This window comes from Gossypium raimondii, chromosome 13, assembly GCF_025698545.1.
Source record: "Gossypium raimondii isolate GPD5lz chromosome 13, ASM2569854v1, whole genome shotgun sequence".
Taxonomy (NCBI): domain Eukaryota; kingdom Viridiplantae; phylum Streptophyta; class Magnoliopsida; order Malvales; family Malvaceae; genus Gossypium; species Gossypium raimondii.
In genome coordinates, this window is record NC_068577.1 from 14,991,671 (window position 1) to 15,018,677 (window position 27,007).

Genomic DNA, 27,007 nt, shown 5'->3' on the forward strand with positions numbered 1-27,007 from the left:
TAGTACAAATTTATGTTGATGATATTATATTTGGTGCTACTAATGAACTTCTTTATCAAGAATTTTCTAAGATTATGCAAGGTGAATTTGAGATGAGCATGATAGGTGAGCCCAACTTCTTTTTGGGGCACTAAATCAAGCAAACTAAAAATGACATCTTCATTAATCAAGCCAAATACATTAAGAAAATGCTCAAGAAGTTTAAAATGGAGGACTTGAAGCCTCAATCAACACCAATAAGCACTTCGACAAAGCTTGATAAAGATTAATAAGGTAAATGTGTTGACACTAAACTTTATAGATCTATTATAGGGTCATTGTTTTATCTTACCGCAATTAGATCAGATATAATGTTTAGTGTTTGTTTATGTTCTAGATTTCAATCATCCCTTAAGGAGTCACATTTACAAGAAATTAAGAGAATCTTTAGGTACCTTAAGGACACTCCAAATCTAGGACTTTGGTATCCCAAAGATTCATCATTTAGTTTATATGCTTACTCCGATGTGGAATTTGGAGGATGCAAGTTAGATAGAAAAAGCACTTCTAGAACATGTCAATTCTTAGGAAACATGCTTGTTTCTTGGTTTTTTAAGAAACAAAATAGTGTATCTTTGTCCACAACTGAAGAGGAATATGTTGTCATATGTAGTTGTGCTCAAATTATTTGGATGAAGCAACAATTTGTTGACTACGGTATTGATATGGATCACATTCCTATAAGGTGTGATAACACTACTGCTATTTGCTTAACCAAAAATCCTATCCAACAATCTAGAATAAAACACATAGAGATAAGACACTATTTCATTAGAGTTCATGTACAAAGAGGTGACATAGTTCTAAAGTTTGTAGATACTTTGCATCAACTAGCCGATATTTTTACAAAGCTTTTAGATAAAGAGAGATTTTGGAAAATTAGGGGAGAGTTAGGACTAATGAGCATGCCTTCATAAGCTTCTTGTATAATCTTTTTGACATTCTTGGACACTTGTGTTGTTTTATGCATACTTTGTGTACATTACTTGATTATACTTTTAAACTTGTAAATTCTTGGTTTCTCTTTATTCTCACATGCTTGAAATATTGTTAATATGTGATATAATTAAGTTAGGTAGTATTTTAAATCATAGATCAAAATTTGAGTATGTTAGTAAATGTATTTTCCACCTTTTGATTGTCTTCAAGCATGTTTTTACTTGATTTTCTTGTAGATGTTTGTTTATTATATGATTTTACATATGTTATCTATTTATTTTGTACCTTTTTCATGTCTTTTTCTTTTTTTTTATTCTATCTACTTGTTTACATGCTTCATTTTTCTTTTGTTTATATTTCTTCTTCTTATGTCTCCAAATGTTTAAATATTGTGCACTTACTCCCTTAGTTTTTCAAGCATTTTATATTACAAAAAGGGAGAAAATTGCAAAATTTGCATAATATAATTTTCAACTAAATCTTAAAGCCAAATTTTTAAGTTGAAAATTTAAATGAAATAACGTCTAAATTTTTTTCCAAAAATAGAGCTTATTTTGAAAATAATGTTTAAGATGGGGAAGTTAGCAAATTTTTTCAAAATGTTTTGTTGTACCAAAAGGGGAGATTGTTAGCTCTAGTTTTTTAAGTATCTTGATATAACAAAAGTATATTAAAATCCCTACTTAAATTAGCAAAAATTGTTTATAAGTCCTTAAAATTATTTTCAAAGTGTTAGACAAAATAAACTTTTAAAAAAGTCTTGAATTAACTTCATTTTTAACGAGTTTTTGAAGTCTGAAAGACTTCTACCAATACTTAGGTGGACAAGTATCGGTAAAACTCAAGATGAAAAGACCTTGAAAAAGCTACAGAATTCTACTGGTAGAACTAGGAGTCCCACTGATACAACTCTGGGTTCTACCGATACAACCTAGACTTCTATCAGTAGTGTAATAGGCCAATTTAGCCCGGGCTCATAAAAAATAATAAACCCAAAATAATAAAATAAAGTCTAAGTCCAGTACAAAATTATATCATTTGGCCCGATCAGAATGGCCCATTACTTGAAAAGGTTGAAAGCTTATGGAAACATATTCTTCAAGGATATGCAATCTTAGATATGATATGCAATCTTAGATATGATATATACAATCTTAGAAGATATAATTTTGTAATCTTAGAGATTTAATTTGTAAATATCCTTTAATCTTAACCTTTGATGTAATTGATCTGTACCGTTGGATTTTGGGAGGTTCAACTATAAATAGAGGCCTCTCCCTTCATTGTAACAGACTGGAGTTGGGAGTAATAATAATTATTAAGAGTATTCACTCAAATTTCTCTCTCTCTTGCGTTCTTATTTTCTTTTGCTTGTTCTTATTTTGTTGATTTGTGTATAATTTATTTATTGATTTGTATATTGTTGATTTCAAATCTCTTTTCCTTATTATTCATTTTCAAATTCATTATTTTCAAATTTGTTCACATTTTATTTTGCCTTATATATATATATTTTATTTTAAATTCATTGGTCTTTGATTATTGATGCTATTTAATCCTCTATTTGTTATTTTAGTTTTTATTATTAAATTAATTATTTTAATATTATTAACACTATTATGTGGCATCATTAATCTTGTATCATTATTATTTACTTTTTATGCCTTTAAATTTCAAATTTTGTTATATATATGCATGTATACATACATACGTTTTATAATATATACATATACGTACACATTTTTAATTTTATAAATATATATACACACATACTTTTATATATTTTCTATGTTTCATAATTTTATATACATACTTATATATTTATTTTACATATTAAAATATGTATATTTATATATATATATTATTTTTTATAATTCACACACATATATATTTTTCTTATATGTACATATATATTTTATATTTTATAATTTTTATCTATTTTCTTTGTTATTATTATTGCTTTACTTGATGTTTATTTATTTATTTATTTACATGACCATTATTATCATTATTATATTCTTTAAATGCTTCGGTTTTATTTGTTTATTTACTTGATATTGTGTATACATGATTGATTTGTTTTTTATTTATCTTTTCATTATTATTATTATTATTATTATTATTATTTTTGTTCTTGATCATGCTATTTATATTTACATTATCACAATTGTTACTCCATTATATAATTTTTATCCAAATTCGTATAAAGAGAAAATTTTGAAAAATAAAGGCAATACTCGGTATTTAGAATCTTCGAGAGGATCGAGCCCTAACGTATTGGGTTCCAACTCTTTCGTTGAATCTGAATAATCGAGAATGCTCTTTAATCAAAACATAAATAAAAAAACTCATTATCGAGAATTTAATACGTTGTGTCCTAACGCATTGGATATGACATGCTGTTTTCTCGAGATAAGAATTTTTTTTTCTAAATATAATAAAGGTAATATTCAATGTTTAGAATTTTGAGAAATTGTGCCCTAACATATTGGGCTGCGATTTCTTCATCTGACTTAAACAATTGAATATCCTTTTAAATTTTATTGCACGAGTTTTTTTGGACAAGCTCGTTTTTGAGGAAGTGAAATATCATGTCCTAACTCATTGGGTGTGACATTTTCTCTTTTCAAAATGAGAGGGTCTTATCGAGTAACTTGTTTTATATAAGTTTAAAAAAAAAAACAAAAGATTGTATTTTAAATCTCTTCAAAGTTTTTATTTTTCGACATTAAGACATTAATTAATTAACTAGGTACCAATTTTTGGGCGTTACGAGGGTGCTAATCCTTCCTCATACGTAACCAACTCCCGAACCCGTTTTTCTGAATTTCGTGGACTAAAATCGTTGTTTTAATAAAGTCAAATCGCTTATTAAAAATAACCACTTTTTGAGGTTACTCGATCACACCTAAATAAAAAGGATCGGTGGCGACTCCTATTTTCATTTTTTTCAAAATCCAAGTCGACCCAGTTTTTCAAAATAAAAATGGTTTCGACAAGTAGAACGCACTCCAATAAGCAAGGTAGTTTTGGCTTGGGACTTTTATCGATAACCTGGTCCTATCTACCGATACAACCAAAGTGCTAACGATACCTTTAGGACTTCTACCGAAACAATTCAAGTCAGCAGCCAAAGTTTAGCATCCCCTACACTTCTATCAATACTTTGATGGATTTTACCGATACCAAATGAAACCCTAAGAGTTATACCGATACAAGAGGACTTATACCGGTACTAATTTTTTTAATTAGTATTTGATAATTGGAATAAGGGTTATGTATAAGGTTTTCTTTCTTAAATGTGGTTTGCATATAACGCCCTATTGTCTTTAAAGCATCAGTAATTCTACTTATAAAAGCTTTGCTTCATTTGAATTATGTTTTTAATGAAAGATATTAAGCTACGCTTAATTGGATTGATGCTACTTTGAGTTCTGTACTCTTTAACTAAAAGACATTGATGAATTTGTTTATCATGAAGTAAGTTTTGATAATAAACCTAATTGTTGTGTTATATATGCAAAGCTATAAAAATCTATACACATAAAAAAAAATCATTATTGAGTTATTGATAGAAGAGATTATCTAATCTTGTAGTGTGACGTGACAAACTATTATAGCGGACATTCTAGCATGAGGTACAGACATAGAGATTCAGATAATATAAAGTTGTTGCTATTTTCTGATAGAGAATATTCGTCCTTAGAGATGTATTCGACTGAAAAATAAAATTTTCAAAAACGGATGCTTACCCTATATCTAAGAAAGAATTATTTAGGGATCGTTTCGTGCCGGTGGTACACTCACGAAAGGCCTATGCTACATTAGCCAAGGCAGGAAGTTTGGAAGGAGTCAACAGACGTCAAAATCATCTATTCTACTCACAGGTACGAGATGAGGAGAAGAATAACAAAATCTATGTATTAGGAATGATCTAAAATTTTTAAATATATATTTATCTTCGAAATCACAATCAATCAAAGTAAGGTCAAGAAGCCATCGTGTTCCTTCCACGTTGTGTATTTGTCGATTCCACAGTTTATGCAAATTGCTATGTCAACATGAAAACGAAAGCTTTTAGTATATACTATCTATATATATATATATATATTATTTCGAAATTATTAACGTAAAACGTACCTTTCTGTTTTTTCTCTTATCGTTATTGTTTTGCTTCTAATCATCTTATAAGCAAAGCTTGCTTAAACTTTAAAGTAACGTAAAACATGCAAAAGAACAAGTTTATCAACCTCATATAAAGCCTGGTCATTATGCTATCTGCAAATCTAAACAATTTTTTAATGGCATTTTCATTGTTTTTTTAAGCCGAAAACATCCAAAGATATAATATTATTCTTGTAATTATCAACTTGGCATGTAATTTATTTTTGTCATCACTTTCTCATAATCCATATCATTACAAGAAAAAGTAAACATCATTCACATGAAATATATTTAAAAGATCATATTATATATTCGAGTTTGGAATCGTGTCGGACATGTATTATTTTTTCTGTTTACCACAGCTCATCTCTTGAACCTCATTGTGGCTTATGGGAAAAAGCACACCTGACCGCTAAGGACAAGGGAGAGCTAGTGGACATATATTATTTTTTATGATTAAGGAGATTCTAGGAAGCTCTTGAAATATGTAACTGAGTTGTTAAGGTATCTGGTGAGTTTTTCAGTACGGTCCACAAAATATTGACCAAATCTCGAAGAGAATCCAGCAGTTCATTCCCAGTTATCCAGCATAGACCATACAAAATAACCCTTTTAACATTGCAACCGTCTTCACTGCATCATAATGTTAGTAACCCACATCAAATATAGGTGTCAGGATACAGGTACTTCAAAAAAAATGAAAAGTCCGGGTAACGTACTAGATATATGGTACACGTAAAGGGCATAGTTAACGTACTAGATAGCGGCAAGAAGGTTAGTTAAGTACTCAGTGTGATACTTGGTTCTTAACCAATCCTTGAGAGCATCTTCAATTGGGGTTATGTTATTTGTATCATCCACTCCTATAATAAAATCACAAAAGAATAGCAATTTAGCTCTTCATGGTATGGTAATGGCTGAATAAAAATGGATTATTGAAGAACTAATAACACCCTATGTATATGCCATTTGCTGTGAGAATGATTAGAGGGTTTTCATACTTCTCCTTGATGTATTTCATTACACTTCTTATGCCATAAGGTACGATGTATAACCATTCAGAATTTGTCTGCAATGCAGAAACCATATCGGATCGAATGAACCAAATAGATTAACAAGTATGAAGAATAATATCGTAATCGGTTGCTCCCGAAATGATAGACGAAAGTTCGACTTGTATACCCTTCCTCCTATTTGCTTCCCATCTTTGAATGCTGCATGCATTCAGTTAAATGGCTTATGATGTCTTCATTCTTGTAATTAACTATGCAATACAACTACAGTTCGGAAATGTTAATGTGTTCTTAAGGGACGCAGTTTACTTACGTATAACAAAGGCATTGGCATCTGATATACAGTCATTAAGGTAATCGAAATCCGAATTAGTTGCATATCCCCTTGCATAAGATGTAGTAAAATGATTGATACCAACAAAATCTCCTACATCGGTTCTCATTGAGCTCGAATAATCTCCAAAGAACAATGGGTCAAGAAACCAGCCAAGCTGAAAATTGTTGGTGTTTAAGGGCAGCAGCAAGTTGATTTGTTTTGCTTGAACAGCAAGCCTCGAGGCTTGCAGAAGAAACAACTGAAGAAAGAAACAGAAAATAAAGCTTGCGAATGGAAAACAGAAAAGAAAAGAGAGAATTTGAATGAAAAACAATTGAAATTTTTCATTAACCTTGAGAATAAGGCATTAAGCCATTACATATATCAGCTAACATGTAAAACAAACAAGTAATCACCTAATCAACTACCTAACTCAACTAATCTGCCTTGAAACTTACAAAATTATCTTCCACATATTGTTATGCTGATTTTTCAATCAATCAACATCAAAATTACATCAAAACATTTACCTACTTAGTTCAATATGAACTAAATTACAAAAGGATTAAAAAAGAACTAAATGCAGCAAGTAAATCAGCAACTTTAAGCTTCAGCTGCTGCACACCATGGCTCGATTGCTTGCTGCCATTTCTTCCTGCATGGCCACCTTTGCATGGGAACTAATCTCAACACTCCTCCTTAGTTTCCATGCTAGTAACACCTAATTCTCTTTTCAATTTAATAAACTTTGACACATTAAGTGCCTTTGTGAAGATATCAGCAATTTGCTCTTCTAAATTGCAATGAACCAGCTCGATTTCATGAGCTTGCTCCATCTCTCTTATAACATGTAACTTGATATTAAAATGCTTCGTTCTGCCATGGAAGATGGGATTCTTTGCAATTGCAACAGCAGATTTGTTGTCACAGTAAATCTCTGTTGCTCCTTCTTGATTTTGGTTTAAATCAACCAGGATTTTTCTAAGACATATGGCTTGATTTATAGCAGATGCAACAGCAACATATTCAGCTTCTACTGTTGATTGTGCTACTAGGCTCTGCTTCTTAGAACTCCAGGAAAACATGCCTGAGCCAAGGCTAAATGCATATCCAGATGTGCTCCTCATGTCATCACATGATCCAGCCCAGTCACTATCGACATATCCTGTTAACTTTATGTTTTCAGCCCTTTTGAACAACACACCATGATCAATGGTGATGTATCTCAGCACTCTTTTAGCTACTTGAAAGTGCTGATTATTGCAACAATTCATGTATCTGGATAGCACACTAACTGCAAACATGATATCGGGCCTTGTTGCAATCAAATACAGTAGACTACCAATGAAACTCTTGTACATAGTCTCACAAACTGGTTCACCACTTTCCTGCCTCGATAGCTTCATTCCAACAGCCATTGGTGTGCTTGTTGGCTTGCAGTTCTTCATAGAGAACTTGTTTAAGACCTTCATAGCAAAGGAACTCTTGCTGAGAAATATTCTATTTGCAGTTTGTTTCACTTCCATTCCTAGGAAGTAATTCATTCTACCTAGATCAGACATCTCAAACATTTTCATCATTTTTCTCTTGAAGCCATGCAGCATATTCTTGTCTCCTCCAGTAACCAATAGATCATCAACATAAAGTGAGAGGATAAGCTGAGTTTCAGCTTGATTTTTCTTCACATACAGTGTTGGTTCACTGACACTTCTCTCGAATTCCAAACTGATTAGGTAAGAGTCAATTCGAGCATACCAGGCTCGAGGGGCCTGCTTCAAGCCATACAAGGCCTTTTTCAGCCTGTACACCATGTGTTCTTTGCCTGGAATTATAAAACCTGGAGGTTGCTCAATGTAGATTTCTTCTTCTAGGAAGCCATTGAGAAATGCAGACTTCACATCCAGCTGATGAATGGTCCACTAATTTTGAGCACCCAAGGCAACTATCATTCTGACTGTGTCAAGCCTGGCTACTGGTGCAAAAGTCTCCAGGTAGTCCAGGCCATATCTCTGACTAAATCCTTTGACAACAAGCCTGGCTTTTAGCTTGTTAAGACTGCCATCAGCATTTTTTTTGCTCGATAGACCCATTTCACTCCAATGGTCTTCTTTCCAGCAGGCTTATCAACTAATTCCCATGTCTGATTCTTCTGAATCATGTTGATTTCATCAACTATAACCTGTTTCCAGCCTTCATTTGCCTCAGCCTCTTCAAAACTGGTAGGTTCTGCTATAGCAACCTGTGCTCTTTCATAAATTTCATCTAGGGACCTTGTGCCTCTCACAGGCACATCATCGATGTCCATTTCAGGACTAAGCTGCTCGAGTTCAGCTTGATTAGGCACCAGGTCTTCTGAAGTAACATCTCTGCTTACTTGAATTTTGCTTGTCAAGGGATCCAGAACCCTGTAGCCCTTCTTGACTGAGCTATAGCCTACTAGAATACCAGGCTGAGCTCTCTTTGAAAGCTTGTCCCTCTTTACTACTGGTATTTGTGCATAGCACAGACAACCAAACACCTTCAGATGTGCCAAGGAAGGCTTGAATCCAAACCAAGCCTCGAGCTTTAGTAGGAAGCCTATTCTGAAGGTAGACAACAGTGTTTACTGCCTCAGCCCACATGGTTTTGGGCAGTTTCTTCTCAAAGAGTAAGCACCTGGCCATATCCATCAGGCTTCTCTTCTTCCTTTCAGATACCCCATTTTGCTGAGGTGTGTACACATTTGTTAGCTGGTGTTTGATGCCAGCATCATTACAAATGGCTTGGAACTGAGCTGAAGTGCACTCAGTCCCATTGTCTGTCCTTATCAATTTCAGCTTGCAGCCTATTTCTGTCTCAACAGCAATTTTAAACTTCACAAACACTTGAGCTACCTCAGACTTGTGTTTCAAGAAGAAAATCCAGCAAAACCTTGTAAAATCATCAATGAAAAGGATAAAATACCTGTTTTTGCTGATTCAGTTCTCATAGGTCCACATACATCAGAGTGCACCAGTTGCAGTCTTTCAGTGGCTCTCTATGTTGAGTTTGTGGAAAATGGTAGTCTTGCCTATTTTTCCATCTGGCATACTTCACGCACATCATCATGCTCCACTGAGTTGGTGAAGTTCTCAGCCAAGCCCTCTCTGGCCATTCGAGCCATCGACCTGAAGTTGGCATGTCCAAGCCTTTGATGCCAGAGCTTGGAATCATCTGTAGAGGCTGTGTATGCTGACTTTGAGTCATTTGGCCAATGAACCTCAAAGCATTTGTCAGTCATTGTGACTGTCATAAGGCTTGATCCACTTGGATCAGCAATCTGGCACTGTTTGTCTTTGAACACAACTGAATAGCCTTTCTCGAGTAGTTGAGCTATGCTGAGAAGGTTTCTGTCAATCTCAGACACCAATAGCACATTCGAGATGACTTTGTTGCCTGTAGGAGTGCATATCAGGACATCTCCTTTTCCTTCAGCCTTTATAAACTGACCATTTCCAACCTTGACCTTGGTTTTGCAGCTTCTGTCCAAGGTTTTGAACAAGGATGCATCTAGTGACATGTGGTTAGTGCAGCCACTGTCCAATAGCCAACCTTTTAAACATTTCTTCTCAGCAGCTGAGCAGGACATAGCAAAGACCTGCTCCTCTTGGTCACTACTATCTTCTGCCACTCGAGCTTTAGCCTTTAGTTGTTGAAATTGGCTCTGCCTTGGTTTGGTTTTGTTTTTACAAATCTTTTCAACATTACCCTTCTTTTTGCAATGCTGGCATATAGCATCTAGTCTGAACCAGCATTTGTCTTCTGGATGACCTGGCCTCTTGCAATGTCTGCAGGGCTGGTCACTGCTTCTTGCAGCATCAGGCTTAGGCCTGTTTTCTAGGGCTTTTTGCCTCTATGAGCATTGGTGCTCGAGGCTTCTCTGGCTCTAGCTTGAAATGCACCTTCCTGGTGGTCTTCAGCCCTACTAGCTCTCCTTTGTTCCTGAGCATAGAAAGTGTTGATTAGCTCAATTAAAGAGATGCTAGCTAGATTTCTTGAGTCCTCTAGAGAGGATATGTTGGCCTCATATCTCTCAGGCAGAGTGGAGAGGACTTTCTCCACAATTCTTGCCTCATCAAAGTGCTCACCTAGGAGCTTTATGCTGTTAACCACTGCCATGATTCTATCTGCATACTGCTTCACTGTTTCTTCTTCCCTCATCTTCAGATTCTCGAAATCCCTTCTCAAATTCAACAACTGATGTTGCCTTGTTCTTTCTGTGCCTTGAAACTCCTCCTTCAGCTTATCCCAGGCCTGTTTTGGAATCTCACAGGCCATAATCCTGGTGAAGATGACATCTGATACACAGTTCTGAATGCAGGACATAGCTTTGTGCCTTTTGGTCCTCTCATCAGCATGTTGTCTGATCTGAGCTACTATGGGATTGGCCCTCAGTGGTGCTGGCTCAGCATCTGTGTTGACAACTTCCCACAGATCAAAGGCCTGCAGGTAAGTCTTCATCTTGACCAGCCATATGTGGAAGCCTTCTCCATTGAAGACTGGTGAGGCTGCTGGTGAAAATCCTGAAGAAGCCATTCAGGTTCCTTGGTTTGATACAGCAGGTTTACTAAGACAAGGGCTCTAGATACCAATTGTTGGTGTTTAAGGGCAGCAGCAAGTTGATTTGCTTTGCTTGGACAGCAAGCCTCGAGGCTTGCAGAAGAAACAATTGAAGAAAGAAACAGAAAACAAAGCTTGCGAATGGAAAACAGAAAAGAAAAGAGAGAATTTGAATGAAAAACAATTGAAATTTTTCATTAACCTTGAGAATAAGGCATTAAGCCATTACATATATCAGCTAACATGTAAAACAAACAAGTAATCACCTAATCAACTACCTAACTCAACTAATCTGCCTTGAAACTTACAAAATTATCTTCCACATATTGCTATGCTTATTTTTCAATCAATTAACATCAAAATTACATCAAAACATTTACCTATTTAGTTCAATATGAACTAAATTACAAAAGGATTAAAAAAGAACTAAATGCAGCAAGTAAATCAGCAACTTTAAGCTTCAGCTGCTGCACACCATGGCTCGATTGCCTGCTGCCATTTCTTCCTGCATGGCCACCTTTGCATGGGAACTAATCTCAACAAAAATCTTGGGCTCTTTGAGCTGCTTCAGTGTTTGCTGTTGCATTGTCTGTGGTTCATACCACTTAGCATCCAGTGGTATCCCAATTAATCCATTTTGTTTATCCTGCATACAGACAATTTCCATTGATGTTAGTTTATTTTGTAGATAATATGTGAAGTTACCAATGTTGCCTGCATAGACACGGTCCGAAGCAAACCGAACAGCTGTTTCATGTTTGCATTAGACAAAAACTAACCTGAAAGTAACCCCAATTTCTTACCTTGTAGTTTCTCCTATAAATATCTGCGGCTGTTGCATGAGACTGGATGGCATATTGGGCAACTATGTAGGGCTCAGTTGTTGGGTCTCTAACCTTGCTCAACACCGACGAACGGTGCCCCGGTGCATGGTTTCCTTTATAATAGCCTTGTATGGCGAACGTATGAGGTTCGTTAAATGTGATCCAGTGCTTCACCCTGTAACCAAATTTTTCAAAACATGTCTCAGTGAACAAAGCAAAGTCCTTCCTGAAAATGTATACAGTCATGTTCATTACTCCTAAAGATTCAGAACATGAATATATAGATGATCTGCAACGATCAATTCGTGTGTAAGAAGGTACTTTACCTAATGTGGCCATCGAGCCATCCACCGTACTTGTCCTCCAATGCTTGAGGGAGATCCTAATGGAAAAGGGTCACGTATGGTTTAATTCCTGCTTCATAACACACAATAAAAAATGCTTCTATATAATTATAGCATTGATGAGATTATTGTAATGATCAACACCTGCCTGATTGATTTCTCCTGCACCAGCTGTTCCAAGAAAAAAACACAAATTGTTGCAAAATTTTCACCACTTTTTTTGATCTCTTACATGATAAAAGCTATGAGTGCAAGTGAAATTGGCAAGCTCACTAAGGAATATCCTAGACCAAGCTATTGAAATCCTATAAGCATCCACCCCCATTTCTTTCAACAGTTGCATATCTTCCTGTTTTTCGGGCAACGAAATCAATCTCGTGTCATTCGTGTTTTAGGGATGTGAAAAACCATCGAAAAAAGAAGTATCCAATGAAGAAATCGAATATCTGAATATGAACAGTTGTGATGATCATCACTTACAGTATAGCGGTGGTACTGATCCACAGCAACATCAGCATTGCTATCATCTGCTATATTCCCTGTAACATAACATAAGGTTAAATGCTTAATGATCCTATATACATGCATGGATGCATACATACATACATATACTGCATTATTCAAGAATCATGGTATGACAAATTACACTAAAAAAAACCAATACCAGAAGTATGTAGGAATGCATCCCAAATAGTTGGTCCCCTTCCATCCTCTCTCACTGCTCCTTCATACTGGAAAAATAAAACAAAGTTAATAAACAAAAAAAAATCATATTTTCAACACTAAGTTAAGACTTTTCATATGCACAGTACTTTGATTTGGATGACCATCTGTCATGTTGAGACATAAATTATTAAAACAGCAAACATTTTCTAATTTCCATCAAAGTTTATAATTGCAAAGAAGAATCATAATTTGCTGCTATTTTATTCCTTTTTATATAAGAAAAGAATTTACTCAAAATCATAATAATGACTTTTAAGGTCATACATGAATTGGCCCACCTGCACATATTTAATTTCTTTTTCCAGCTCCTCCTTATTGAAGATTGACTTTGGGGAAAAAGGTGAAATTTTAATTATATTATTTAAATTGGTATAATAGGATATTATTTTTCAATAGTTTAATATTCATATTCAACTTTAGGATTTTTATTTTGATTTAAATTTTTTATGACGAAAATATTAATGTGTCATTAAACTATTTAAAAGAGATACTGATGATAGCATCATTATTTCATACAATTATTTCCTTGTCAAATATATGTACACAATTTTTAATTTATTTTAAAAGATTAAAGTATGTTGCAAGTTTCTGTGCCCTCTGCAAATTTAGAACTTTTATTTCCATGAATTTAATTTTCTTACTTTTTAAATTTCAAAATTTATGTCTAGTTGTTAATACTATTTTTTAAAAAATTGTTAGTGTGGTATATTAACAGTTATGAAATAGACTTTAATTTTAAAATATAAAAAGTAAAAGACTAAATTCCTAAAATAAAAATACAAAAATTTAATTCTAAATTTACAAAACAATACATGTTTTAATTATTTTAAAATGTTATATCTATTTCAAATATATATTGGATATAAATATTGAAAAACCGATTTTTAGCAAATTAAACAGTTGAAACAAATTTATTTTAATATACTAATATTATAAATTTTTCAATGTCTTTTTTTCTTTAAGAAGATTTTAAAGCAAAGTCAAGGGAAGACAGTTGAAGAGTATTATTTTCCTCTCATAAACTATCAAAATAGTCACTTTTATTTATCTTAGTTTATATTTTAGTCATTTATGTTATTATATTGTAACATTTTAATCATTGAGCCGTTATTTACCATCAACGATTAGGTATGAAGAAGTGATGTAACACATTAAATCATTATTTCAAACAAAAATTTTAGATTAATTTATACAATCGGTCCCCATATTTTTTGTTTTGAGAAAATTCTTTTAACTTTTTTTCATTTTTTTCGCTTCTCCTCATTTTCCTCCCTTTCTCATTTCTTTTAACGTAGTTTTTCTATGTTTTTATTTATTAAAATTAGCCTTTATACTTTTATCTTTTTGAACAATTTATCTTTTTTGAGTAAAGCGAGCTTGGGGACTAACTTTAACAAATAAAAATATAGAAAATTACGTTAAAATAAATGAAGAAAGGAGGAAAGTAGAGGAGAAATAGAAGAGAATGAAAAATAAAGTTAAAAGAACATAAAAAATTTAAATTGCTCAAAATAAAAAAAATATAGAGATCAATTATAGAATTTAACCAAAAATTTCGCTTAAAATAATGATTGAACGTGTTATCACGTCAACTTACCGTTACATCCTTAACGAAAATTAACGGCTTAGTAACTAAAATGTTACAACACAATAATATAAGTGACTAAAATATATCATGAGAGAAATAAAAATAACTATTTTGATAGTTAAAGGCTGTGATTAATTTTCAATAATAATAATAAAATAATAAACCAATGTGATTAACTCAGAGAAACAAAAAAACAGCCTGGAAAGCAGAAAAGGATGCCTCCAAAACGAAGCCCTCTAAGGTACTGGCTCTGCTAATATTCTGGGAAAACCCAGCCTGGAATCCCAAGGCTAATAATAATGTAATAATGGGACGAATTGGGTTTAGTATTACTTATAAGGAAAGATGAGAAAATGGAAACATGAAAAAAAATATGGGTTGGGTTGTCAAGGAAAAAAGCAAAATTAAAAAAAAAAGGAAATTGTTGTAACTAGTGCTAGATGATACAATGACGGTAGTTCACATCATGAAAAGTATAAAAAGCTGTTAGAGTGAGAGTAGTTCACATTGTTGATGATGTGTAGAGCTACTGGAACAAAATTTTAGAGGTGTAGAGGTTATAGCACTACGTGGGTTGTTTGTTCTTCTCTCGTGCCTCGGTGTTGATAAGGGGTATTTATAGAAAAAGGTTGGCTGGGCATGAGTCCCAGCCATTGAGTCTCCTACTCCATAAATGCAAGGAGTAGAGTGACAGATGTTTGTTGAGAGCATTGTTTGAATTGATTTGAAGGTATTGGAAGAGACACTTGTCAAATTGGGAGGTGATGAATGAATGATTGATGAGTAATATCAAGAACTCTTCCTCATATATATTCTTTGAATTGTATAGACCCATCTATTGTGTCAGATGTGTAGGAGAGGCATTCTCCTAACGAGGTCACAAGCCTGGCTTCACCAAGCTCATATAGTCTTTGGGTTGTCTGGTAAGGGGTGCTAAGGTAACGGTATAATAATTGTCATTAGACAAAAGGCAGCTTTAAGTTACTTAGCTTGAGTCAATTTGTTGACAAGGCTCACTAGGGATCCTTGGAGATTACAACTATGTTAGCCTTGCGATGTTTGCGACCATGTCATTATAGGTATGACTTCTTGGTTCGATTGGAAGTGTAGTGCAGAGTGAAGTGATTGTCGATGGAATGGGTTTTTTTTTCTCTCTCGTTGCACATGTTTGAAGCAGATTTTTATCTACCCCTTCATCCTTGGTTTACAAAGACTCTAATTGTACCATGTTGCCCCGGATAGTTGTCTAAGGTATCTTGGCATCTATTTTGTATTTCTTGCACTGTAAGAAACGTTAAGAGGAACCTCTTCCAATAATGTTAGGAATTTATTTACCTTTACTTTTAAGGGTTGTTTTAAGGTGAGTCAATTTTAATCGTGTGATAGTGATGACCTTAAAGTGTACCAATTTTTCAAAAAAAAAAACTTTATTTTTCTCCTATAAATATATCCTGATTGAGGATAAGTTAAGAGATTTTCGTTTCCCTTTGAGGTGGATCATTCCCTCGACTGCAAGGCTTTCTGCACCTTTCTTTGATGGATCCTTTGCTCGGGATCAATGTTGTGACCTAAGAACCAAGGAAATTAAGTTTGGCAAGGTATGGTCTTTGAATAATTTTTGTAAGTTTTTCTTTAACGAGTGTAGCTCTAATGGTGTAACCCTATCAGTCTTGTCTGATTAGCCTTTGAAAGAAGTATTGAGTTAGGTTGATTCCTTAGGCGGAATGTTTAGATGGAGCATTAAGCCCAATGAGTTCGGTTTAGATTATTTGCCAAGAAAGAGAATAAAAATGCAAAGTTAGCAGATTTTGTTGCAGAATGCTCTTTTACTGCTCAATCAACTTCCTAATAGTCCATCTCATACCGTTGATCCTGAGCATTCCACGTGGGCCGCTCATCCTTAAAGAGCATTTCAGGGGCAAGCATAATTTTGGTTGATCCACATGGAAGGAGTAGGCAATATGGCTTAACTTTTGAATTCCCCACCTCCAACAATGTCGTTGAGTACGACGCTCTTATGTCCAGGTTGTAGTTGATGCATTAACATCATGTCAACCGGTTGCAACTATGTGATTGTAGACCAATTGCAGGTATGTGATAGAATAGTAGATTTGAGCGAGCCGAGTATTGAATACATGAGCATTTGTTTTGCACAATTAAAAAACCCGTATATTTAAAAGGATAATATTATGCATCCATGTCCAAATCGTGTGAATCATATATTATTTTTTATGATCGAGCAGATGAAAGGAAGTTCTTGAACCATTTAACAGAGTTCTTGGGGTATCTCTTGAGATTATCATTATAGTCCACAAAATATAGACCAAATCTCGAAGTGAATCCAGCGACCCATTCCCAATTATCCAGAAGAGACCATACAAAATACCCTTTAACATTGCAACCATCTTCCCTGCACCATTATATTAGTTTACTACATCAAACATAGGTGTCGGGATTCCGATACTTAAAAAAAATGAAAATTTCGAGTAACATATGGTTAACGAAGGGGCGTAGTGAACGTACTCGATAGCAGCAAGCAAGTTAGTTAAGTAATCAGTGTGATACTTGATTCTTTTCTCATCCTTGAGAGCATCTTTAATTGGGGTTAGTAAGTTATTTGGATCATCCATTCCTGTAATAAAATCACAAAATGACAATTTAGCTCTTCATGGTAATGGCTGAATAAAAAGGGGTCATTGAAGAACTGAACTAATTACTATATATATTTACCATTTTCTGTGATAATGACTAAAGGGTTTCCATACTTCTCCTTGATGTATTTCATTACACTTCTCATGCCATAAGGTACAATGTATAACCATATAGAATTTGCCTGCAATGCGGAAACGATATCGGATTTTCTGCTTGATTGAATGAACCAGATAGATTAACAAGTATGAAGAATGTGTGTCATAATCGGTTGTTCCCGAAATGATAGACCAAAATTCGATTTGTATACCTTATCTCCTATAGGCTTCCCATCCTGGAAAGCTGCATGCATTAAGAACAGAGCAGCATCTTCAGTTAAATGGCTTATGATATCTTCACTCTTGTAATTAGCTATGCAATACAATTCCAGTTCGGAAACGAGAATTTGTATATAAGGGGTGCAGTTTACTTACGTATAGCAAAGGCATTGGCATCTGAGACACAATCATTAAGCAAATCGAAAATCGAATTAGTTGCATTTTCGCTTGCATAATATGTAGTGTAATGATTGATGCCAACAAAATCCAATGATCCCTTAAGAAGAGCAGACTCGGATTCCGTAAAAGTTGGCAGACGGTTTCCTACTCGGCTTCTCATTGAGCTTGGATAATCTCCGAAGATCAATGGGTCAAGAAACCAGCCAAGCTGAAAATCTTGGGCCCTTTGAGTTGCTTCAATGTTCTCTGTTGCATTTGTCACCGGTTCATACCACTTAACATCCAATGATATCCCAATTGATCCATTTTGTTTCTCCTGCATACAGACAATTGATCTTAAAATGGTACCTTATCCTGTAGGTAATGTGAAACTACCGATGTTGTCTGCATAGACACGGTTCAAAGTGAACCGACCAGCTGTTTCATGTTCAGATTAGACAAAAACCAATCTGAAAGTAACCCAAATTTCTTACCTTGTAGTTTCTCCTGTAACTATCTGCAACTGTTGCATAAGAGAGGAGAACATTGTGGGCAACTATGTAAGGCTCAGTTGTAGAGTTTCCAACCTTGCACAGCAGCGACGAGCAGCGCCCTGGTGCTTCGTATCCTGAATAATAGCCTTGCACAGTGAACGTATGAGGTTCGTTAAATATGATCCAGTTTTTCACCCTGTCACCAAATTTCTCAAAGCATGTCTCGGCATACAAAGCAAAATCCTTTCTGCAAATGTATAAACCCATGTCTATTACGCCTAAAGATTAAGAACACGAATATACAGACGATTTCAATGATCATTCTTTACATAATTCGGCGATCGAGCCATCCAATGTACTTGTCCTCCAATGCTTGAGGGAGATCCCAATGGTAAAGGGTCACGTATGGTTCAATTCCTGCATCACAACACAATAAAAAATGCTTCTATACATATAAACACATGTATCAAATTCTTTTTTTGAAGGCATAGGTAAACAATACCTTTAGCAAGTAGAGCATTGATGAGATTATTGTAATGATCAACACCAGCTTGATTGATTTCTCCTGTACCATCTTTTCCAATTTTAAGAAAAAGACAAATTGTTACACATTTTTTTCACCATTTTTTTTTAATCTCTTACAAGATAAAAGCTTTAAGAGCAAGTGAAATTGGGAAGCTCACAAGGGAATATCCTAGACCAAGCTATTGAAAACCTGTAAGCATCCATCCCCATGTCTTTCATCAGTTGTATATCTTCCTGTTTTCATGGAAACAAAATCACATGCTGTTCATATATTGTAGGAAAATGAATCAAATCATTTGATATGAGCAAATTGCCGATGCTGGTTTTGTTGTAGGCTTACAACATAGCGGTGGTACTGATCTACAGCAACATCAGCATTACTTCCATCAATTATTATCCCTGCGATCATGGAATAAACGTTCCATTTCACTAAAAATCAGAGCTCAAGTGAATCTTGAATACGTACAGGTATATAATTCAGCACGGATATATTCTATGTTTTAACTTTTTCATACATTTGCAGGATCATACATTATATCTGCATATGAATATGGCTAAGGTACATATACCTGAAAATGTATCCCAAATAGTTGGTCCCCTTCCATCCTCCTTCACTGCTCCCTCATACTGGAAAAAAATATAGTATTTAAAAAAGTTGAGTTGTAATTATCAGAATTGTTTAACTTGTTTTAATTAATATGGCATGTGATTCAAGCATTCATTTCAACAGCAAACAAATTGAGTTTACGCCAGTAGAATCATAAATTCTTTCCATTAAGAAAAAGGGTACATAGAGGCCATTTTGGTATCTTTAATCCTTCCAAAGAAGAAATCATTGACTTGGTTATTTCCAAGGTTTCATATTTCATTGTCAAAATTTCAAGGCTATTCGGTTAAATGGTCTAATTTCTCTTTTAGCCCCTTTTAGATATAACTAATTCAGTTTAACCTTTTTAGCTCATTTATTAAATGAACAATTTAAGTTATTGTAATACTCTTTTTAGCACTGGCCCTCCAAAGTTTTTAACTTTATCCCACCTCAACAAAACCCTGCTCTCCAAAGTCTTGACAATTGAATCCCAAGTTCTTATCCCTTTTTTGTATGAACCACTAAAGGAACAGTTGATTCTATTTATTTTCCAGGAAAACTAGGAGCTGTGGGTATTATTTATTTATTTATTGCTATGTAAAATTCAAAATTAGATAAAACAAACAATACCCAAATCACATACAGAGTTTGCCTTGAAAAGAATAATTTAAGAAAAGAAATTAAAAGACCAAAACCTGGAATGCAGCAGAAGCAGTTCCAAAAACAAAGCCCTTTGGAAAACTGGCTCTATTGATCTCAGACAAGCCTGCTTGAATTCCAACAACAACTATTGTTATTGCTAAAGCAACGCCTTTCCTCGTATGCATGGTTTTTTTTTTCTTCTAACATAAATTTCTCTTCAACTAGAGGATATTTTTGTATTGATTTTCTATTTGCTTTTATATAATATTAGTTTGTGTATCTATATATATGCAAGTATATTGCTTTTTTCTTGTTCTAAGGATGCTTTTCCTCTCTGGTATGTTTTGTTTGTATTACCAATGGCAATGGGAATCCCCGACCCTGTTGGTGTTTTCTTGTTTTACCTGCCCAATGTACCAGCCACAAAGTGCGATTGGATAGGGCTTTGTGATTTTGTCCTTTCAGCCAGGCCTCCACTCCTCATTTTGAGCAAAAATCACTTCGGCGTATTGATGTGATATTTGAATTTTATTTCTTTAAAAACATGTGAACACAAAAGACTATACACACAGAAATTAAAGATATGAAAGCTAATTACTTGAGACGACAAGTAGCTTGTTAGGATCAATAATCTTGTCAGAAAGGACACTAAAGGTTGCAACTCAATAATTTGGTTGCTGGGCAAACTAGCACGCCAACATGGCTAGATTGTCCACCAATAAACAATCTCAAAGCATTCTCTTGGGCAACCCAAAAATAAGGTATAGCCTATTTCCTCTCTATACACGCTTAGCTTGCATTCCTCATTTAAGTATGAGACAGCATCAAGAAGCATAATGTTCGACACTTTTTGATTCATATTAATCTTGAATGAACTCTAAATTTTTAAATTTTAAAATATTTATCTTAAAAAGTTACATTCAAGCTCGTCCCATCACCAAAAAGATATCAACAATTGATGATATTTATGAAAACTTAATAGAAACACAATCCACATCCTTATTTAAGGAAAGGTCTAGTGTTTTATAAGAAAAAAATATAATCTCACATCATAATTATATATAACAAGTGTCACATACCCACGATCTATGTCCTTTCTCAGTGAACAAAGCTATGGAAACGATCTTTACTTGTAAAAGGAACAATACCTCATCATGTTATCGATACATTCTGACAATCTTTGCATCAACAGATACAACATCGAAAACTATTTTTTTAGGGTTGGACAAAAATTAGGTAAAAGCCCAAAACCAGCACTGGGTTGACTCACCCAAGTTCCAAAGCATTGAAAGCGGACTCCAAATCAAAATCAAGCATGTAGGCCTATGAGTATAAGAGAAGGATTGAGGACCCATATTTCTCCAAAATCCCATAAACCCCCAAGTTTGTCTTTGAGACGCAAAAAGGAAGGAGGAAAAGTAATGGCTGACGACCAAGAAGAGCCACCTCTTGCTATTCGAATTGACCAAACGGTGGAGGAACCTTCCCAATCTGATCAAGAGAAACCTCAAAACGACTACGTTTCAGTTGGGGTAACAGTCATCACTGGCTACCTCGGTGCTGGCAAATCCACTGTAATCAAATCAACTCATCAAAACACTTTTTTGTTTTGATTATCTTTCTTATAGCTGATGAAAGTGTTTTTTTTTTTTTAGCTTGTTAATTATATATTGAATGCCCAACATGGTAAAAGGATTGCTGTGATTTTGAATGAGTTTGGTGAAGAGATTGGAGTTGAAAGGGCTATGATAAACGAAGGAGAAAGTGGTGCCCTTGTTGAAGAATGGGTTGAGCTAGCTAATGGGTGTGTTTGTTGCACTGTTAAACATAGTTTGGTTCAAGCACTGGAACAACTTGTTCAAATGAAGAAAAAGTGAGACTACCCCATTTCACCCTTCTTTTTTGTTCTACTTTTTCAACACTAAACTTGATTATCAACAGTGTTTGGGTTATTTTTGATGTGATGACCAGTGAATATTTTGTTCTTTTTGTTGATAGACTTGATCATATACTGTTAGAGACCACAGGGTTAGCAAACCCTGCTCCTCTGGCATCCGTTCTTTGGCTGGATGATCAACTGGAATCTTCAGTCAAGCTTGATTCTATAGTTACTGTAAGCGACTAAGTACATTTGCGGTCTCGAATATGAATTCAACGACTTGGGATAGATTGTGTGTGTGGCATTTAGACTCCTTGTTGTCCTTTTTCTTTATGGGGTTTTTGTGTTCAATTTGCTGTCATCGTTCTCTTTAATCAATATGCTTATGTGGTTATATGGAAAGTATTTGTATAATTTGCTGAATGTGGATTACTTCTTGAGAATGACATGATATCAAACTGAACAACCGGTTTTCATGTTCCTATAGTTTTCGGTAATTTAGTGTATTGAACTGAATAACGGGTTTTCATGTTCCTATAGTTGTCTTAGCTTAGCATATTGAACTGAATAGCAGGCGTGTTTTAGTACATTATGAAAGTAATTTAATAGAAACTGAGTAGTATTTGTTGTGTATTACTTTGAGGTATTTGTCTGTATGTATTTTTCATTCATGTTGCCTATATACGCATCAATGTTTTGCTTATGTATAGTTAGACATTGTGAAGCTTAAGTTATTGATATACATTTTTCTGTGCTGGATAAAGATGACTCGAAACAACCAACACTATTTCTTCATCATCTTTCTTTTTTGCTGCTTGAATAGGTTGTAGATGCCAAAAACCTGCGGTTTCAGCTAAACAGGCATCGTGACTCTTCCTCATTTCCTGAAGCATTTCTTCAAATAGCATTTGCGGTACTTCTGATCACTCAACTTACATATTACATCCTAAGGGAACAACCTTTTCAGCCTTTTTTTACAAATGGCTAGACCATTATTTCATTTATTATCTGATATTCACTGGCTACTTGCATAGGTGCTCGGTGTTTATCCGCTAAAAGTTTTGTCCTCTCTTGTAGGATGTTGTAATTCTTAATAAGGTTGATTTGGTTTCTCAAGAGCAATCTGAAGGTGCTCTAGAGGAGCTGGAAAATGAAATACATAGCATAAACTCCCTTGCCAATATCATTCGTTCTATTCGATGTGAAGTAGACTTGTCTCAGATACTTAACCGGCAAGCATATGATGCTACAGTTAGTCCTACAAAACTCAATCGTCATAGTATACATATTCTTAGATCATGCTATCCTCTCTTTTAACTGATACTGCCCTTATTGGTTCCTTCCAATTGTTTAGCATGCCACTCATTTAGAAGCCCTCTTAGAAGAAAGCAAATCATTATCTTCCGGAGATCTTCATGATAGTGGTGTGTGCACACTATGCATTAATCAGACGGAGGCTGTCAATCTTCATAAGGTGGCTTCTGGACACAATTTATTAGATTCATTCACTTACAAGTTGATGTAATTTCTCAATTCCAGAGAAGTCTTGTATTTTGTCACAATGACACTGCATTAGATGGATGACTTGCAGCCATGTTTCATGCTCACAAATGCGATGCTTGATTCTTTAGGTAGTCAACTGAGACAAGCCTATAGCTGAATTCATTTATAGTTTTCTTTGCATAAGCCATGACATAATCATTAGAAGTAACAGTTTGTATTGTATCGGCTTCATTAAGTACGTAAGTCAGGTTATTCGACAATCCATAGTTATCTTTTTCCTCATGAAGAATATATTTGTCATGCATTAGTTTACTTTCTGAATCATTTATTTTCGAATATGCAAGGGACATTTATATTGTTCCATGGTTGCTGGTACTATCTTTTAGGTCCGTTTGTGGATTGAGGAGATTCTCTGGGATAAGAAATATGGCATGGATGTATATCGCTGCAAAGGGGTTTTACGTGTTGGAAACTCTGATCAACTACATACTTTGCAGGTCACATGCCATTATCAAAAATAGTTTGTTTTTGGCACCAACAATTTGTTTTATGAACCATTACTCGTTGAACATTCTACAGGCTGTAAGAGAGATATATGAGATCGTTCCTACTCGCCAATGGAGAAACGAGGAAAAGCAGATGAACCGGATAGTTTTTATCGGTAATATACTCTACTAATGTCGATTTATGAACCAGATTCTGAATTAGTCTCTAAACTTCAAAATGTTCTAATCGAGTCCTCAAAGTATTAGTATTGTATCAATCAAGTCCTTCATATGTACTTATTGCATGGAAACAATGTGTGAAAAAAATCAGCTTTTGTCATTAAAAAATTATTAGGGAGCTATTTTTTTAACAGGTTAGATCCAGGGGATAGGTACACACATGTTTAAATTATGACCATTGTCTTTTAAATATGTTCCACTATAGATCTAGGTTAGCATTTAGCGATTAAACTAACTACTAGGTTGACAGAAAGACCTAATACAAATAATGATAATTTGAGGACTCAATTAGGAAGCTGCGAAGTTTGGGACCAATTTAAAATTTGAGCCATAGTTTGAAGATGTTTAGTAGAATTAACCCTTTTTTTTTCCAAAAGGACTTATTTGACTAAATTCTTAAAATGGTTTTTGCAGGTCATAATCTGGATGAAAATATACTCATTGATACCTTTAGAGGTTGTGTATGAGAATCAACTTGGTCTGAGTGACACTCACCATTTGTGAATTCATTTTGGTAGAATAAAAAATACCAAATCTACTGTTGTGAACAATTTTTTATTGATGTGATGTAAGAATAAACATTTTAGGTAGGAGTATAACCTACATTTCAAACTGTTTAATGTGTTTTGATATTTAATTGTATCATCTGCATGTTTCACTCACTTTATTATTGAATAAGATAAAGATATTCATACATGTCCTGAATCTGAATCTTGCAATATAATTGGATTTTGAAAGAATTTGTGGTTAATATTAAAAAAAAAAGTCGACTTTATCTGAGTGAGCAGGGTCATGGTTAAATGATACAATTGCAACTTTAGTCTCTTTCAAATTTTAATAATTTAATTTGATAGTATTTGATTCATTTTATTTAGGGTGAGCATTTGATCGAATCGAGTAAAACATTTCGAGTTAATTGAGTTAACGAGTTATATTTTATTATTTTAACTCTATTTGATTTTTTTAATTGAATGAAATTGTTCGAGTTAAAATTGATCATGTTAAATTAAAATCTTATTACAATATAATTAATTTTATATTACAACACATTAATTTAAAATAATATATATTTGAAAACTTTTTCAAAGAAAAATAATAAAAAAATCAAGATACTTTAAAAATTATTAAACTCGAATAATTAATTAACTTATTTAGGTTTCAAAATTATTGATTTGACTCGAATTCAAACTTAAATTACTTATTCAAGTTGGCTCGAATAACTTGATTCAATTAATTTGAAATTTAATTTTTTTTCGATTTTCTAAATCAAATCAAGTTTTACTCACCCTAATTTTAATATAATTTTTTATCTTAGGTTGTTAAATATTTAAGGCTTAATTCACAATTTAATTTCTAAATTATACATGTAATTTTTTTTGAAATATTCAATAAAGTTATTATCTTTTATCCTAATTTTGAATTGTTTTAAATTATTATTTTCCTTATTCTATTTTAGATTTACCTCTATAAATAGAGGGTTTTATCAATAAATCAATGGAGTCATTACATGGTCTTCCGTTTCTTCAATAAAATAACTATCATTTTGTTTTGTTTTATTTTAAAATTTGAAAGTGGTACACCAAAATAGATCGATACCAATACATACTAAATTCGGTAAGAAAAACAATACATTACCTTTATAGTATTGGCTACAATAAAAGTACCATAGGGGTCCTTGTAATAGAAGTTAGATTGCATTTTGCCCCCTCCACTAAAAATTGGACAAATTAGTCTTTATACATTAGGTCAAAGAGCAAATGGGTCCTTCTATTAAAAATTTCATCAATTTTTGCTATTAAAAACTAGTTTTTGTACGTTAGCATTCCTAGAAAATAATGGATATTTTGGAACTTTGAGGCGTATTATTTTATTGATAAAATTGAAGGTTTGAATAATAAATTATGGATTTATATTCTATATAATATGCTCGAAATTGTTCAGTGATGAATGATAAATTAATACTCAAATTAAACAATAGTTCTGTCTCTTAATGAACAGTTGTATCTTTTAAATAATTGTATCTCTTGGTGAACAAATTCATTGCTTTTGGTTTAATATTGCATCTTTCCATTCATTGTGTATGTTCACTTATATAACTTTTCAACAAAACTCTTCATGAATCGGTCAAATCTCTTCATTCATTTCCTCTCGTCTATATAAAGCCAAGATAGGAGACTTCCAAAACACATCATAAAAAAAAACCATCAATATCAAAAACTCCTACTAAATTCATTCCTCCTGGAAATAGAGAAAGGCAAGGTTGTGTTCGATTTATCACTATTGTTGTGCTACTACTGTGATCATTTGTTGTTGTATCATGGGTGACAGATGTCCAACGTTACTTAAAGCACCGAGGAGAGGTCGAATCTGTCTTAAGAAAGCTGTTCATACAGGCCTCAACAAAATTCTTCTTCTAATTTTCAACTCTGTCCGATTACAGGTATTCTGTTGTGTTACTGCTACTACATTGTATAGCATTATTATTGTTACTGACATATTAATACTACATACGATATTATATTTTCTTACAATCTTAAGACATATGATTTGTTGTAGTTTTAATCTAAGGCATACAGATTACCATCGTAACTTATTTAGGTTGGTTTATACTTCTGTTTTGGATTTTAATTTATTTACGGATTTTGGTTCTTCATTTAGATTACAGAAAAATGTCTCATACGTTAAAAAACTCATCCAATTCAAAGGCTAAGGCAATTGTTGCTGCTTAGGCTCAAGTTGCGAACCAAACGTTACTTATGACTATGACTTACAATGAAAAGCCTGCGAAATTCACTAGAGAGAATTTTAAAGCATGACAATAGAAAATGTTGTTCTATTTGACCATGTTGAATATGGCAAAATTTCTGAAGGATGGTCCTCCTATTTTTAGAGAGGATGAGGAAGATGCTATTACCGCCTTCAATATTGTCGAAGCATGGAACAACTCTGATTTCCTATGTTGTAACTACATTTTGAACGGTTTACCTGATGAAC

At 33.8% G+C, this 27,007-nt stretch overlaps 2 protein-coding genes and 1 pseudogene across 3 annotated transcripts; 1 reads left to right on the forward strand and 2 right to left on the reverse strand.

Moving 5' to 3' along the window:
- Positions 1 to 5,598: 5,598 nt before the first annotated feature.
- Positions 5,599 to 16,572, reverse strand: LOC105781398 (beta-glucosidase 40-like; annotated as a pseudogene).
- Positions 16,573 to 16,673: 101 nt separating this feature from the next.
- LOC105783691 (beta-glucosidase 40) lies at positions 16,674 to 20,337 on the reverse strand. 2 transcript variants are annotated; one of them, XM_012609280.2, is made up of 12 exons: positions 19,960 to 20,335; positions 19,245 to 19,302; positions 19,016 to 19,074; positions 18,834 to 18,909; positions 18,653 to 18,724; positions 18,480 to 18,567; positions 18,151 to 18,397; positions 17,654 to 17,993; positions 17,491 to 17,522; positions 17,262 to 17,364; positions 17,055 to 17,163; positions 16,674 to 16,941 (listed from the first exon to the last, which is right to left on the reverse strand). In XM_012609280.2, exons 1-12 carry the CDS (start codon positions 20,089 to 20,091, stop codon positions 16,761 to 16,763), a joined length of 1,497 nt encoding a protein of 498 aa, XP_012464734.1. In that variant the 5' UTR covers positions 20,092 to 20,335; the 3' UTR covers positions 16,674 to 16,760. The 2 variants fall into 2 exon arrangements, 1 of the variants encoding a protein (XP_012464734.1); XR_001130171.2 differs by having other exon boundaries at positions 16,902 to 16,941; positions 17,262 to 17,392; positions 19,960 to 20,337.
- Positions 20,338 to 21,139: 802 nt separating this feature from the next.
- Positions 21,140 to 24,709, forward strand: LOC105783692 (uncharacterized). Its single transcript, XM_012609284.2, has 9 exons — positions 21,140 to 21,480; positions 21,562 to 21,779; positions 21,905 to 22,019; positions 22,609 to 22,698; positions 22,863 to 23,036; positions 23,140 to 23,259; positions 23,675 to 23,785; positions 23,868 to 23,949; positions 24,428 to 24,709. The coding sequence occupies exons 1-9, from the start codon at positions 21,232 to 21,234 to the stop codon at positions 24,478 to 24,480; spliced, it is 1,212 nt and encodes a 403-aa protein (XP_012464738.1). The 5' UTR covers positions 21,140 to 21,231; the 3' UTR covers positions 24,481 to 24,709.
- The last annotated feature ends 2,298 nt before the right edge of the window (positions 24,710 to 27,007 follow it).

Excerpts from the sequence above, each read along its gene's own strand:
- LOC105783691 (XM_012609280.2), bottom strand. The coding sequence starts at position 20,091 with ATGCATACGAGGAAAGGCGTTGCTTTAGCAATAACAATAGTTGTTGTT. Across the intron at positions 19,075-19,244 it reads TATTTGGGATACATTTTCAG|GGATAATAATTGATGGAAGT; the intron begins GTATATGTACCT and ends CCATGATCGCAG. Across the intron at positions 17,523-17,653 it reads TGCCAATGCCTTTGCTATAC|CTTTCCAGGATGGGAAGCCT; the intron begins GTAAGTAAACTG and ends TAATGCATGCAG.
- LOC105783692 (XM_012609284.2), top strand. The coding sequence starts at position 21,232 with ATGAGTATAAGAGAAGGATTGAGGACCCATATTTCTCCAAAATCCCAT. Across the intron at positions 22,020-22,608 it reads AGCTTGATTCTATAGTTACT|GTTGTAGATGCCAAAAACCT; the intron begins GTAAGCGACTAA and ends CTGCTTGAATAG. Across the intron at positions 23,786-23,867 it reads ATCAACTACATACTTTGCAG|GCTGTAAGAGAGATATATGA; the intron begins GTCACATGCCAT and ends AACATTCTACAG.